At 46.0% G+C, this 16019-nt stretch overlaps 1 protein-coding gene across 2 annotated transcripts in view; it reads right to left on the reverse strand.

Annotated features, from left to right (window-relative positions):
- Nucleotides 1–16019, reverse strand: part of EEA1 (early endosome antigen 1) — a 603471-nt gene that overhangs the window by 15457 nt on the left and 571995 nt on the right. For both annotated transcript variants that reach the window (XM_085653202.1, XM_085653203.1), the window contains one exon: nt 5473–5571. In XM_085653202.1, the coding sequence (XP_085509328.1) occupies nt 5473–5571 (99 nt within the window). The remainder of the gene's footprint in view (nt 1–5472; nt 5572–16019) is intronic.

Consider the following 16019-nt stretch of genomic DNA (forward strand, 5'->3'; position numbering starts at 1 on the left):
TGGCATCATTCAGAGGAGCTGCATGAATACCCGAGCTGGTAATGAGTGGTTGGGTTGAAACTTGGCAATCAGAGTCTGAATATTGCGAATTCTGGCTCGACTGGGGCAGGCTAGAGCTTTTTGTGTAGCTAGAGTGGCTCCCAAGTATGTTTGCGTATTGGAGGGTTTGAGATGGGACTTCGAACGATTTACTGTGAATCCCAGGTTGTGCAGTAAGTGTACTGTTCTTTGAGTGTGCTGTAGACACTTTGTGATAGACGCCTGCCTCATCATAGCCAGCACTAAGTATGCGAAGACGTGAATATGTTGTCTTCGCAGATGTGCAGCGATGACTGCCAGGCATTTTGTGAATACTCTGGAAGCAGTGGGCACTCCGAATGGGAGCACTTTGAACTGATAATGCTTTCCTGCTACCACGAACCTGAGGAATTTGCGTTGAGCGGAATGTATTGGAATATGGAAATATACGTCCTTTAAGTATAGAGTAGATATAAAGTTACCTTGCTGAAGAAGTAGGAGCACTTGTTGGAGTGTTACCATGTGAAAGTGGTCTGATCGAATGTAGAGATTTAGATCTCCGAGGTCTAATATAGGCCTGAGATCCATACTTTTTGGGTATGAAATAAGTATAGGGAGTATACTTGATCCCTTAATATTGTAATGGGATGGGCTCTATAGCTCCTTTTTGCAGTAGAGAGTGAACCTCTTGTTTGAGGAGCTCCAAATGCTCTGGAGACATTTTGTGTGTTTGTGGAGGAATGTTTGGTGGATTCTCGGTAAGCTCCAGGCAATAAGCAGATGAATAATTTCTTGGAACCATCTGTCTGAAGTGGCTGTATTCTAGATGGGAAGAAATTGAGAGAGACGTCCCCCGCAGGTGTGGAATCATCGGGAGGAAGCGGAGGCAAGTCACTGTTTGTTTGTTGCAGGAGAAGTACAGGGTGTGTTACCATTGCCCCTTCCCATGCCATTATTGCCTCAAAATCCTCCTCTAAAATAACCTCTGGAATAGGGTGACTGATTGTCACCTTTGCAGGAAGAAGAGGTGTCTGTAGAAATATTTTTAGAGCCCCCTCTGTAAAAGGAGCGATGAAAGGAACCCCGACCAGCTGAGGTCAGCAAAGCACCCATGGATTTTGCCACCTCCGTGTCTTTTTTCATAATTTTCTAAAGAAGTATCCACCACAGGACCAAAGAGGTGTTGCTTATCAAAGGGTAAGTTTAAAATAGAAGTTTGGACTTTGGGTTTAAACCCGGAAATAGGTAGCCAGGCGTGTTGTCTTAAAAGGACACTGGTGTGGATAGCGCAAGCTGCTGTGTCAGCTGCGTCTAAAGCACATCTAATGGAAGTTTTGGAAATTAGTTTTCCTTCCTGAATTAAATCATGTGCCTTTGATTTATGCTCATCTGGCAAGAATTGGAGCAATTGTTCCAATTCATCGTAGTGAGCCCTGTCATATCTTGCTAAGAGAGCCTGTGTGCTGGCAATACGCCAGTGATTGGCAGCCTGTGCAGCTACTCTTTGTAGTTTGGACTCCTTGTCAGGAGGGCATCTCCTGATGCTTGAGAGTTTTGCTCTTTTGCGTGTGTTAGAAACCACTAGGGAGTCTAAGGGAAGTTGGCTTTTGATGTAGACCGGGTCTGTAGGTGCAGGTTTGTATTTTTTGTCTACCTGTGGTGTTAATAGTTTTGCACGCACAGGGTCTTTAAATATGTCGTCTACATGCTTAAGCATGCCCTGAAGCATGGGTAGTGTGTGAGTTGACCTTTGAGAAGAGCTTAGGGTCTCAAAGAGAAAATCCTCCTCCACAGTTTCTTTGTAAAGCTGAACCCCGTGATATTGAGCAGCCCTATTAATAAATTCTATAAACCCTACACTGTCGTCAGGTGGAGATGGTTTTGTAGGGTATTGATCTGGGTCGTTGTCAGTGTTAGGATCTGTATTATAATCATCCCATGCATCTGGATCATTGTCATCCGGTACATCGTCATCCCCATCTCCGTCACCTTGGTGGTCAGGTGACTGTAGTTTTGGTGAATGTGTAGGAGTAATGAGTCAGTTAAGGTCAAGTGGGAAAGGTGGGGAAAGAGGAGGAGGAGGAGAAAGAAGGATTAGTGGCCACATCTTTTTTTTTTTTTAAAGGGTAATGTGGTAAGCTTCCTCCATCTCTGGTTTCCGTTTAGCTGGCAATTTTACATGAATATGATCAGTCTTAGGATTGATGACAAGCTCTTTCTGTTTTGGGTCCGTGTTGGAAGGCGGAACGTCGAAAGGAGGCTCCTTGGATGGGGGAGGAGCTGTTTTGTCTTTAAGTGCCGATGTTTTCGGAGCGGGTTATTTCGGCGCCGAAGTGTTCGGATCCGAGGATTTCTTCGGCATCGAGGGAATGGTCACGAGGACATGTTTGGATTTCGGTGCTGAAGATTTCGGTTTGGAGCCCGAATGGGGCAGACTCAGTCCCGAGCAAGAAGGCTTTGGTTGATGTTTCGGTGCCGAGCCCGAAGGCGGGGCATTGGAAACATGTTCTCGGTGCCGACCTTGGCCCAATGAACAGAGGGAACAGAGGGCAGGGGAGTATTGGTGCTCACGGTACATTGACCCTGCGGAACATAGTCTTCTCCAAAAAGATCCAGAGCGGAGCTGCTTCGTTGGCATATTTCGTGACGTCTAGCCTGACGATCACGGAGCGTCTTCTTCAATCGAAAAGATTGGCACACGTTGCTGTCCTGTTCGTTGTGTTACGGGGAGAGACAGAAATTGCACAATTCATGCAAGTCGGTGCGTGGATATTTAGTGCGACACACGGGACAGAATTTAAATGGAGTCCGTTTGATTAACTGCGAGCTGACCCGATGTGGGTAGGCCCAACGGCAGACCACGAGTTTTCCGATCGAATATTTTTTTAACAATACGATACGCGGAGAATGGGAAATGCTACCGTTGAAGGTAGTGGATTGCGCATCAAGGGGAACCCGAGAAACGGTGTAGAACCGGAGCGCAGCAATTCACGTCTAAACCCAATGGCGGAATAAATACAATCTAACATTCGAGTCGATGCCCATATGCACTATCATCGGAAGGAGTCACCTACTTCGTGACTGGAAAAGACTTCTTCGAAGAAAACCAAAGTTCAAACATCCGGACCCAACACTAGATGGCAGACTTATGCAAAGCATGTGATCTACAGCTCACATGCCTCAAACTTTCATTTCTCCTAGTTTGCATGTGTGCTGCCTTGTATAGCACACATACAAAGCAGGAAAAGTGTTAGAGGATAGCTTTTTTTTTTTTTAACTGGTAGAACGCACACATCCTTGCACTATGACACAAGGGTGTGTGCATTGGTGAATAGCAGCCTAAAGTTAGCCCACACAAGGAGAGGGGAAACCAGCACCATATTTTAGTAGATATGGTGCTGTTCTGCTCAGTGCCTTTCACGCAACGCAGCAACTTTAGCTGTTGTACTGCTTTATTTCGCACTAATGCTTTGTACATCTAGGCCCTGGGTGCATGTCCTGAGAATCTGAGAGTTGTAAACTAGGAGTGACTTTCTCAGTGTCAAGATGCTTGTGGGTCGCTTGGCAAGAATTGAAAGGAGGGGCAGAAAAACCTCTCTCACCTTTGAAGTTGTGACTACGGTTTCCCAGAAGAGCACCCCAAAGAATGCAAACATTGGAGCGTACAAGCATGGAAGAATACCGATCCTGCCCCTAACCTCCAGGGCCTCTGTGAGACCAATCGGATCGCTGGTCACTTCCTTGTTTATATTTCCAGTGCATGAGCATCCTCTGGTGGCCTTTTGTGGGCGATGAATATAGATTCCATTGTTAGGAGGGAATTTCTTGACCATTTTGCTATGAAAATATAAAAGTCAATTTTAACTATTTTTATGTGATTTTGCTTATTAAAGGTTTCTGGATGTTTCTAAATTTGTTAGGGAATTTTACCGAATTATTAATTCTAATGTTACCTGGTACTGCTTTAATTTAACACATGCTTCTCTTGGGAACTGCCGGTGTCCGTGCTATTGCTACTGGAGATTGAGCAGATATTCTCTAAAAACATGTTGTAGCCTACCCAGATTGTATTTATTAAATTGGTAGGGGTACACCCTCTAAAAAGAATAGCTCAATTTCTGACAACTGGCCAAGTAATTTACCCAAATATCAGCTGATCATGAGCTTTCCTGAAAAATAATTGTTCCTTCCTGAGTATGAGTCACTAAATGATGTTCCACAACATCCCAGCAGCTACTCCTCAGAATCTTTCTCCAACTGAGGCCATTTTACATATGAAGCTACCAGAAGTGTGGTGTTAGTAAACCTTAAGGGCTATACAGGGGCGCAAAAGGGTTACTACTTTCTTCAGATGCTACTGACTTACCTCATTCACCTCATTATAGGTCACACATGCCAGCTTGAATGTAAGTACCATCCATCAGGAATTAGTGTTTTCGTTTCCATTAATGTGATTAGTAGTCTCTCTGCAGATTTCATGTATAACAACAAGCAGACCTTTTCCAGCAGCCCAAGCAAGATATAAGCACATAAAGGTGTTTCAATGATCAGACATTAAAATCACCAAAACGTTAGTTACTGTCCTTGTATCACATGGGAGTATATTATGAAGGATGTTCATAACTTCAAGATGCTAAAAATGTATGTAAAATGATGCAAGTCTAGATATATTAGTTGGGGTTTCACCTCACCAATAGTTGTAATATAAGCCCAACAATGGGGACAGGGATCTTGCTGTGTTATAGTTTGCTAAAGTAAAAAACTAGCAATAATACTTTGTCATGCAATAAATATTGTAAGCTAGATAGATAGGACAGGAAAACAGATATTTTGATAATCATCTAACTTCACTGCTCAACCCTATGCCCAAATCTGGTCATCCATATAAAGATAGATTCTGTTTCACTTGACCTCACATCACACACCTACAACTACTGTGCGTCTAAGAGGTTTTTACAGATATGGTACTTACTCGTATGAACATACTTCTACTTGAGCTTTTATGGGGCTGGGCAAGCCAGGAAAAGAGGGTTGGTGGAAGACAGTAGTCCCGTAATCCCTTCTTGGCTCTTCATGCTCCTCAGCTATTGCCAGTGATTGGATTGTGGTAAACTGGGCAGGGTGAGCCAAGGAATGGATTAGGCAACCATCTGTCACCTGGGAGAGATGACGAAGTATCTTTCAGCCACTTGTACTCTCTACACCGGTTTGACAGTGTCTAAAAGGGACAGTGAGGTAGGAGAAGTATATTACTGCAATCAGTAACTCATTCACTACATTGTATTTTCAAGTGCATTCAACGCCAATGGGATAGTTATGCACAATGAAGGCTGACATTAATGCTTATCAAACATCTGAGGAATAAACTTTTGTTTATGACGGTGACCATCTAAAAAACATTGTGCAAGTCATAACTAATAGCAGCAAAAACAAAAGACATTACATAATACATACCTTTCTCACGGTTACAGAAAAGCCTTTGCCACATTCCATACAGTTCTGTACTTCCGTGTCATCAGCCCACTTTCTATTGAGCGCCTGAGTATGTTTAATCTGCATAGATTTCATAAAGAAAAAGAGAACATCTATAACCTTTCTCCTGAAATCCTAAAAACCCACCAAGTGCATATTTAAATATCAAAATCTCTTTATAGGAAGTCAATCGACTACTCTCTAGTACAAACATTTCCAAATGTTTATTCTCTAAGCACATTTATGTAAAGCTCAAACATTTTAGTCTTCAATCGGTTTTGCAAAAAAAGATTCCTAATAATTACAATAAATACATGCACATTTGAAACAAGATTTCCAAGTTTCACCACCAATGTTGATTAGGTCTGAGTTAAAGACATCTCAAACTGCTGTTAATTTGTAAAACCAACTACGCCAATTGAGTTAATACAGGACCTATACATTCTTAGATTATCCAAAGTCAGTATATGCCATGATGTTACAAGCAGTGGTGCTGTGCTAAATGAGAATGAAGGTGCACATGTCAGCAAAACAACCGTAGAGACAACGTATTTGGCACAGTAATACAGCTGATCTTCGGCAATAATACACTATGGTTGCCTTCTAAGTATTTGTGATGCCAAATGGAACACATTGGGAGATGGGCAGATCAGTACAAAGCCAGACATCCTATTTCTGGAGGGACTTGGGCCAAAAGCAATTGCTCCGATTTCTAATATCAGTGGCTAGCTACCAGATCAGTCCAACCAGACTTTTTGCAACTCTTTACACAAACACTATCAGAACAAGTTACTTAACTTTAACACTCTCTTTGGTGGATAGTCTATCTAACTACAGACTCCACTTTATAATACTCTGCATGCACCAGGCTCTATCTGAAACTTTTTACAGCAGTGCTCCAGAGTGCAAACGTTCTGCCCAGGAAGTGACGAAGCAGGGCCGCATGTAGGTGCCTCCCCTGAGTGCTGATGTCAGTTTCTTCATTCAGCCTTTCCGATGAGGAGTACAAACAGTTGCCAGTAGCAGTGTGGCAATCTCTAATTTGAGATCTTTTTACTTAGTAAAGGGAGGCCACTCCATAGAGTGGGGAGTTGGGAGGGCAGTGAGGAATCTGCACTTATATAGATATCCACAGAAAGTGGGTTACCAAAAGTAACTTGTTTTTCTGATGGATACTCCTAACCGCAGATTCCTCATCTTTAGAACAGATACCAAAGCAGTATCTCCCAAGGTGGGAGGTCTGTGGTGTGGGCTTGAACCAAAAACTCCTGCCGAATTGAACAGCCAAATGCCCTTCCTGTCAGACATGGTGGTCAAAGCAGTGGTGCTTCATGAACACGTGCACCAATAACCATGTCACGGCCTGACAGATGTCTTGAGTAGGCACTCTGTATGCTGACACAGTGGTAGCAGCACTGGCCCAGGTGGAGAAACTGCTTCTTGGCCAATCTGGAGATCGTGATGCAAAGGACTATCCACCTTAAAGTCCTTTTCAGCACTCGCTCACTTTTTTTGGCCCTGAGAATGCCAGACAAAGCTGGTTGACCACAGATGGTCTTTGGTGCAATCACTGTAAAAGCTTAAGGTTCATTTGAGGTCAAGCAGATCGAGTCTTTTCTCCTCTTTCGAGAGAACGCTGGGAGGGTGATAGAGTGGCCAATGTGAACAGGTGTCCGACTTTAGGCAATAACGTTAGTCCGAATCTCAACACCAATTTAGGAAAAAGGTGGTGAGGTTTGCTGCACCTTAAGAGACGGGAGCTCACTCATGCAAGGAACCAAAGTGATGTAAATGACGGAACTGGCTATGAAATTCAGAAGAAACAATGCGCATATAGAGATTGGATCAAAGATGGTACACATGGGGAACGTTAGGACTAAATTAAGTTCCCTTTGTAAATTACAAATGGCTTGGGAGTGAACATGTGCGTCAAACTGTTAATGAACTTTATTAAAACCGGTGATTCAAACATGCATGGATGATCCAGCAAACGCAGAACGGCAGACAAATAACCTTTAATGGTGTAAAAGACTTTGCTGGCCTACATACAAATCCAAAAACAAAACATCAATAATTTGGATGTTTGTGGGTTTATATTACAGACTCCACACCAGGCCACATTTTCCCCAGAGCTCTGCGTAAATAGATTTTCTAGACAGATTGAATGCAGTCAACTGCTGCCACTCATACTCCATGCAGGAAGGTGTAGATTGTGGAGGATCTGGTGGAGAATCCTGCTGTGCTTCAGAGACAGAAGATCTGGCAGGAGCAGAAGCCTGACTACAGGACAAATGCTCATGTTCAAAAGTTCTGGGTACAACACTCTTCCGGCCCAATTCAGAGCCACTAGAATTACTTGGGCCTAGTCTGTCCTTATCTTCAAAACTCAGAAGAGGTAAGCCATTAGTGAAAAGGCATATAAAAGTCCCAAGCTCCCCTCTGTCCTGAATAAGTCTCGCAGAGAGAGGATTCTTGGGAACGCCATGCGCAGAATGTTTGACACTGCACATTCCTGATAATGCCGAAATTATCAAGTCAGGGCTATCCACACATTCAGAAGACTTCCTGCTCCGTTTCAGGATGGAACTGCAGTTCATGATCTGCCAGTGTTCCCTGCTGAGCTCGTCCGTCCTGGTGTTTAAAGATCACAACAGGTAGTTTACAATCAGGGAGGTGCCCTGGCACTCCAGAGGCGCAGAAACTCTTGGCACATGACCGAGGACTCCACTCTGCCCTGTGTGTTCCAGTACTGCATGGCATTGGTGTTTACTGTGAGAACCTGCACGGCTTCTCCTTGATGGATGGCAGGAAGGCCTTCAGTGCCAGGCATGCAACTCCAATACATTTATGGGGAATCTAGTTTCTACCAGAGACTAGAGTCTGCTGATCTTTACCTCTCTAAGATGACCTCTGCAGCCCAGCACGGATGTATCAGTCACCACCATCAGCTCTGGGTAGGGAAGGGAGAGGCATTTGCCGCTGGTCAGTTGTAGTCTAGCAGACACCACTGCAGATCTAGTGTAGTCTCCTTTGATACCTGGATGACATTTAATAGGTTTCCTCTGTGCTGAACCTGCTATTATGCCAGATCCCACTATAGAGCCCACGCATGTCACATGGCGAAGTGGACAAGCAAGATGCGTGAGACCAGCAGGCCAAGAAGGTTCACAGTGACTATCACCAAGACCCAGGACTGATGCTGAAACATTGAAATCATAGAATTAATTTCCTGTTGTGACGAAGAAAATGCTCTCAACTGCAGTGTGTCTAGTGTAACTACTATAAAGGGAAGCCTCGGTGAAGGAGTCGTTAAACGAGGAACCCAACAATGGCACAAGATTCAACAATGTCTGGCAGTGGTCTACGACTGCTGTGACAAGCCCACCTTCAACAGCTAGTCGGGGAAAACTGGTATCCTGAACCTTTAAAGATAGGTGGCAACTACTGTCCTCCCTTTCGTGAACACCAGAGGGGCACTGGTAAGGCCGAAGGAGAGTACAGCAAAATAAAAATGCTCCTAGCTGACAATTTTCAGGAAATGTATGTGGGAATGTATGCTATGCAAATGAAAGTATGCGTCCTGCAGTTCCAAGGCAACCAGTCAGCTGCCCAGACCCAGGTTCGCCGGACTTCGCTCCAGTGTCAGTATTTTTAATTTGGTGTCTGCAGGTAGGCATCTAGAGGGCGAAGGTAAAAAATAGGATGAAGGCCTCTGCCCTTTTTTAGCACAAGGAAATAGTAACAGTAAGAACCCGTCACTACCTCCAAGACTGGTTTACTCTTGATGTTCCCTTTGGGCAGCAGAAGTATACAAAAAGTGATGGATGGAATGCTTGAATTAATCTTAGCCACTGGTAATTACTAGGGCTGCATCTCACTTTATTGTGTTTTTGCTCATAATGCCACCTCAGTTCAGACCCATCCATATGCAAATCAGTCCTGACCCTGCTCTAGTAGGATCAGTCAAGCAAGCCTTAACTGCCAGTCCAGGTACTCCCTTAACAGGAATACAAGCAACCCAAGACCGGTTTCGCCCTAAATGGGGCTTCTCAGTCAGGTGCAGCTAGGTTCCAATGGAACAGAAAGCACAGGAACCCATGTCTGAGCATACCCATCTTACTTAGGGCATCAGACTGAAGAATACAAAAAAATATGGTTAGAACAGTTGAATTAATCCTAATACCACAAAGAAAGATCAACCCAATAACCCCTTGTGAACCTGGGTAACAGAATCAGCTGATGTAAATGGCCTGACCGGGGATGACTTGCAATAATTAATTAACTTAATGAACAAGTTACTTACATTCAGTAACGATCTATCTGAAAGAGACATATGAACAAGTTACTCACCTTTAGTAACAATATATCTGTAAGAAACATAGGTTAGTTATAGATTCCTTACCTTAGAATTACCCCCAGGTGTAAGACTGGATCTGGAAAGTTTTTCGTCAGCAGTACCCCTGTGCGTCGAAAGGTGGCGTCGGTCAGCTCCACATTCGTCATTGGCACCGTGGTCGCCGGGATGACGTCACGGTAGCTACATAGACGCCACCCTAGAGCGCTGACGTCAGTTCTGTACACGACTTTCCATGCCAGAAGCGAAGAGCCATGCAAGACACTGACAACTGGGGCACAAAACTAGGGCCCTGAAAGGAAGTCCTTAACCCTAGAAGTCAGTTCGCAAAACGGGGAGGATCGGTGGGGCGGTAAGAAATCTATAACTAACTTATGTTTCTTACATATATATCGTTACCGATATAAGTAAGTAACTTGTTCATCTGAAAGAAACAGTTAGTTATAGATTCCTTACCTTAGAATAGATACCCTAGCAATATCAATCCTGGAGGTGGGTCTGCGAACTAAGTTCACACCAGGAAGTCCTGAAGAACAGAACAGCCAAAGAAGCCATCTCTCCAGACTTGGCGGTCCAGGCAGTAGTGTCTTGTTAACGTGTGCAGCGATGCCCACATAGCTGCCTGACAGATGTCATTAACCCCTTCAGCGCGGCGGGAATTCCCCCGCGGTGCTGAAGGGTTCGAGCGCGGGCGGGGCCATGACGGAACGGTTCCGTCATGAGCACAGCGCAACCGATGCTCATGACGGAACCGTTCCGTCATGGGCATGGAAGGGGTTAAGGGGGACCCCACGTCCCAAAGCAGTGGTAGCTGCCGTCGCCCTGGTGGAATGGCCGTGCAACCACATTGGTGGTTCATTCTTTGCTAAGGAATAACAAGCTTTGATGTACAAAACGACCCATCTAGAAATGGTCCGTTTGTGCACGGCCCGACCTTTTTTGGCGCCCATTTAGCCAACAAAGAGCTGGTCATCCACCTGGAATTGTTTTGTGCGATCCTAGTAAAAGGAAAGAGCATGTTTTGATTTCAGGTGGTGGAGCCTCTCCTTCTTTGGAAGGATGTGGAGGCAGAAAGAAAGTGGGCAAAGTGATGGTCTGTCCAACATGTAAAGGAGTAACAACTTTGGGAAGAAAGGACGGACAAGTTTGCAGGACAACCTTGTCCGGATGAACAGTCCGAAAAGGAGGCTTAGAGGAAAGTGCTTGGAGCTCACTCACCCTGCGCGCAGAGGTGATAGCCACCAGAGAAGCAGTTTTCAATGTCAGAAGCCTGAGAGGACAGTTATGTAGCGGCTCAAAGGGAGTGCACATTAGATATGTAAGAACCAAGTTCAAGTCCCACTGGGGCATTACAAAGGGAACAGGAGGAAAAAGATGAGTAATGCCCTTAAGAAAGCGATTTACAACAGGGGACTTGAAAATAGAAGGCTGATCAGAAAGCCTAAGGAAGGATGAAATGGCCGAGAGGTAGCCCTTTAGAGTTTCCAGAGCAGAGCCCTGCTGGGCCAAAGAAAGGAGGAACAAGAGAACCTCAGAAAGAGGGGTGGAAAAGGGATCCACAGCCTTTGCTGTGCACCATGCCACAAATTGTTCCATCTGCAGGCGTATACAGTCTTAGTGAAGGGAAGCCTGGCAGCCAAGAGAACATCAAAGACTTCGGGAGTCAGGTCAAACGACGTCAACTGCCACTGCTCAATCTCCACGCAAGGAGGCTGGACAGGATCGGGTGGAGGACCGTCCCCTGCTGCTGAGACAGAAGTTCCACCCAAAGAGGCAGTCTGATAGGAGGATCGATGGCCATGTTGAGCAGCTCGGGATACCAGACTCTTCATGCCCAAACCAGAGCCACCAGAACAACTTGGGCCCGGTCGCTCTTGATCTTCTTCAGCACTCTGGGTAGAAGTGGAAAGGCATAAAGGCTTATAGAAGACCGCAACTCCTCTTGTGACGAAATGCGTCGCTTAGCGGGTGCCGCCTTGTAAATTCCAACGCGTAGAATTGCTGACATTGTGCGTTCTCTTCGGTGGCGAATAGATCTAACCAAGGCTTTCCCCACTGTTGAAAGAGACCTTGCACCACCTCCGAGTGAAGACGCCATTCGTGATCCATCATGCACCTGCGGCGGAGTTTGTCCACCCTGGCGTTCAGGGAACTTGCCAGGTGTTGAACCATAAGGGATATGCACTGATGTTCCAGCCATGTCAAGAGGCGGAGGGCCTCCTGACAAAGGGTCCACGACCCCACCCCACCTTGTTTGTTGCAGTACCACATGCCAGTGGTAGCAAACGAAGTCCTGCGCACGCAATCAGGATAGCGCTATTAATAGCATACAAAACGAAATGAACAATACTCGGGGACTGTGGTTTCTTGAAAGAAAAGCATCAACGTCAATGGAATTTTTGAGAATGGTATTCTTTATGTGTAACAAAGTCTGACCAATACATGGTGCAAGAACATTCAGCCGACACGTGTTTCGTCACACTGTGTGTAGCTATGACTCTTCAGGGCTGAAGTAGTGTACAATAACGCGGCTCCAGAAAAAGTAATGTGCGGTTTAAAAATACCGTATCAGATGTGGTGAGGTGAGCGGCGAGATATATCGACAGCTAGGGTTACCAACACCCTGGAATCCGGGAACCCGTTATCCGCGATTCACTCACGCACCCGAGCTTTCACCCGAACCGGAGGATCCACCACCCATGATCCGCATTACACCCGAGTGCCCAGCTGATTACCCTAGCTGTCGATATATCTCGCCGCTCACCTCACCACATCCGATACGGTATTTTTAAACCGCACGTTACTTTTTCTGGAGCCGCGTTATTGTACACTACTTCAGCCCTGAAGAGTCATAGCTACACACAGTGTGACGAAACACGTGTCGGCTGAATGTTCTTGCACCATGTATTGGTCAGACTTTGTTACACATAAAGAATACCATTCTCAAAAATTCCATTGACGTTGATGCTTTTCTTTCAAGAAACCACAGTCCCTGAGTATTGTTCATTTCGTTTTGTATGCTATTAATAGCGCTATCCTGATTGCGTGCGCAGGACTTAGTTTGCTATTTATTCAAGTGGGTTTTCCCACTTAATCGCAGGGATCTTTTTGGGTTGGTATCCCTGACCTGGCAGCACCTAAACTTACTTTCGCACAGTGATACCCTTAGTGCACACGCTTGAGCGCCATCTTCCTTCATTCCCATCCAACCCCACATGCCAGTGGTGTTCTCCGTGAACACCTGCAATGCTATTCCCCCGACAGAGGGAAGGAATACTTTTAGTGCAAGATGGATCGCCCGAAACTCCAGAAGGTTGACGTGAAGACTTGATTCCACCAGAGGCCAGAGGCCTCTGATCTTACCCTCCCACATGTGGCCGCCCGATCCCAGAAGTGATGCATTGGTCACCACTGTGAACTCTGGTTGGGGAAGGGAGAGGGATCTGCCGTCAACCCAATCCTGGTTAGTCACCACTGCAATTGGTGTGCAGTGCCCTCTGCGATCTTGACGCAATCGGTCAGGTACCCCTGATATTGTGCCCACTGTAACTTCAGGGCCAACTGCAGAGCCTGCATATGCCATTTGGCATGGTCTACCAGCAGGATGCAGGAAGCCATGAGGCCCAGCAGACTTAGGGTCATTCTGACCGAAACCCGGGATAGATGCTGAAAGATCGAAATCATAGCCTGAATATCCCAGACTCGCTGCTCGGGAGGATAGGCCTGAAACTGCACTATGTCCAGAACCGTTCCGATGAAGAGGAGCTGCTGAGAGGGACTTCGGCACGTTGATAGAGATCCCCAGCAAATGCAGGAGGTCCGCAGTAGTCTGGGGGTGGGAGACGACAGCCTAGGGCGAGCCTGCCTTCGACAACCAGTCGTCGAGATAGGGGAAGACTGGAACCCCTTATCTGCGCAGATGAGCTGTGACCACCGCCATCACTGTCGTGAACACCCGAGGGGCACTTGTAAGGCCAAAGGGGAGCACAGTGAACTGAAAATGCTTGTGGACTACCGTGAACTGTAGGTAATGCCTGTGGGCTGGCAAGACGGGGATGTGGAAATTGGCGTCCTGCAAGTCCAACATTACCATCCAGTCTCCAGGGTCGGGAGCAGACAACCTACTCTGGATTCTGAGCAACTGGGCCAAGTACCACTTCAGCACTTGACTCATAGTAGCGTAGTCTGAGCAGTCCAAGGCTTCCTAGAGGTGGGGGATGGGTTTAGATACCGAGTGGAGGGAACAGGCTCACATGTCAAAATACACGGAGTTGCAGCAATAAATTACTGTCCAGTCAAATACTCACTTTTAAGATAAAAGGAACATTATATTTTACTGCTAACACCACAAAGGAAAATACAAAATTCTAAAACAACTACTATGCACTTCTTGCTAGTTCTAATGACCCACTCTGTCATATGGGGTCACCATATCTCTTTTTTTTTTAACGGAGTTTTATATAGCGCGAGCTTGATCAGGTATCAGAGTGCTTTACATAGCACCAGTTGCGTTACATGAGCACACATTCATTTTTGTAAGGCACGGGGAGATTAAGTCATTTGCCCAGAATTACAGGATGTTCAGCGTCATTGCCGAGACTCGAGCCTGGTTCTCCAGATTGGAGTTCCACCGCCCTAGCCATTAGGCCAACTCCTCTCCCCAACTCCCTCTACCACTTGCTGTACGGGGGCACTGGCCCAACTGCCACAACAGATGCCTGCATGATGGCTCCTCATTGGCATACGGGGTCCCTGGCTGGCTCTTCACTGCACAATGTTAACAGCCGACGGCACATGACAATCTGTCCACGGCAGCACTTCCTGGCATATAGGGGTCACAGATTCCACACTGTACATGCGCTCTGGCCCGATAGACGCACCAATAAGGGTAGTTCACTTGGGGAGGCACTCCTGCCATAAGGGGTCACCAACACCTCATTGCATAGAGCTCTGGCTCGATCAGAACAGCAATATCCAAGGCTCACTTCATTGAGGCCCTCACCCTGGCATACATCGGTCACTGACTTCGTCAAGCGCACACGGGCAATGACCCAGTCAGTGCAGCAGACATTCCTCATACCTCGTTCAGGGAATCCACTCAACAGGATTCCTCACTGGACCTTGCTCCTTCCAACACACCCCTCTTTCTCACAGGACACACTGGACTTGGCAAGCAGGCAGACGCTGATGCTCCATGCTCCTTGACAGGTGGTCTTGGATTCCCTGGATGACGTCCCCTCACCCAGCAGTGAGACTAGCAGGCCTTGGCCCCCAGTCCTAGAGAAGTCTTGCAGAGCTTGCCCTCCTCACACAGCTTGACTGGCTGCTTGACAGTTAACAATTTTTGGGGTCACAAGCTGCCCTTCTTACAGTCTATTTGCAGACACCAAATTAACTTGCAAGTCCCTAGTAAAGTGGTACTACATGTACCCAGGGCTTGTAAATTGAATGCGAATAGTGGGCCTGCATTAGTAATTGTGCTACTCACCTAAATAGCACTTTAAGCAGGTCTCAGGCCTGCCACTGCAGCCTGTTTGTGCAGATGTATACTGCCATTTCAACCTGGCAAAATAAACTTTTTGCCGGGCCTAAACCTTCCTTTTTAATACATACAAGTCACCCCTAGGGTTGGCCCTAAACAACCCCTAGGGCAGGGTATTTACAAAGTTGGGCATGTACTTTGAAGTTTTACATGTCCTTTTATTAAAAACATCTCCCATAGGATTGCATTGGGTTACCATATTAAGTTATGTAATGTTATGTCATGCTAACATCACTTAGTATAGCATGGCGAATCATCTCCGGAGGAATATTGTAGTGCTTCAGCTGAAGTATAAGACTAGCAAAACTAACTAAAACAGGCATGTTTTAAGGAGTTCTTATAAACTTTCCCATCTCAGTACACACGCAAATTGGTAGGGGGAAGTGTATTCCAGTAGAAGGGAGTGAGGTAGGAGAAAGACCTCCCAGGGCTTTGTCTGTGGATCTCAGCAGTCTGGTCGAGTGATAGTATCGGAGTCTATTTTGTAGCTAGGTTGGGGCATTGCTATTCAAAGTATTATAGGGAAAGCAGCACATCTTACAGAAAATCCTTTTGCTAATAGGCCGCTCGCAGGCGTGGACACTGGAGAATTTTACTCTTATCTTCATCTTTTAACAACGAGGGGTTTTAATA

The sequence above is a fragment of the Triturus cristatus genome, chromosome 4_1 (assembly GCF_964204655.1).
Source record: "Triturus cristatus chromosome 4_1, aTriCri1.1, whole genome shotgun sequence".
In the NCBI taxonomy this organism is placed as follows: domain Eukaryota; kingdom Metazoa; phylum Chordata; class Amphibia; order Caudata; family Salamandridae; genus Triturus; species Triturus cristatus.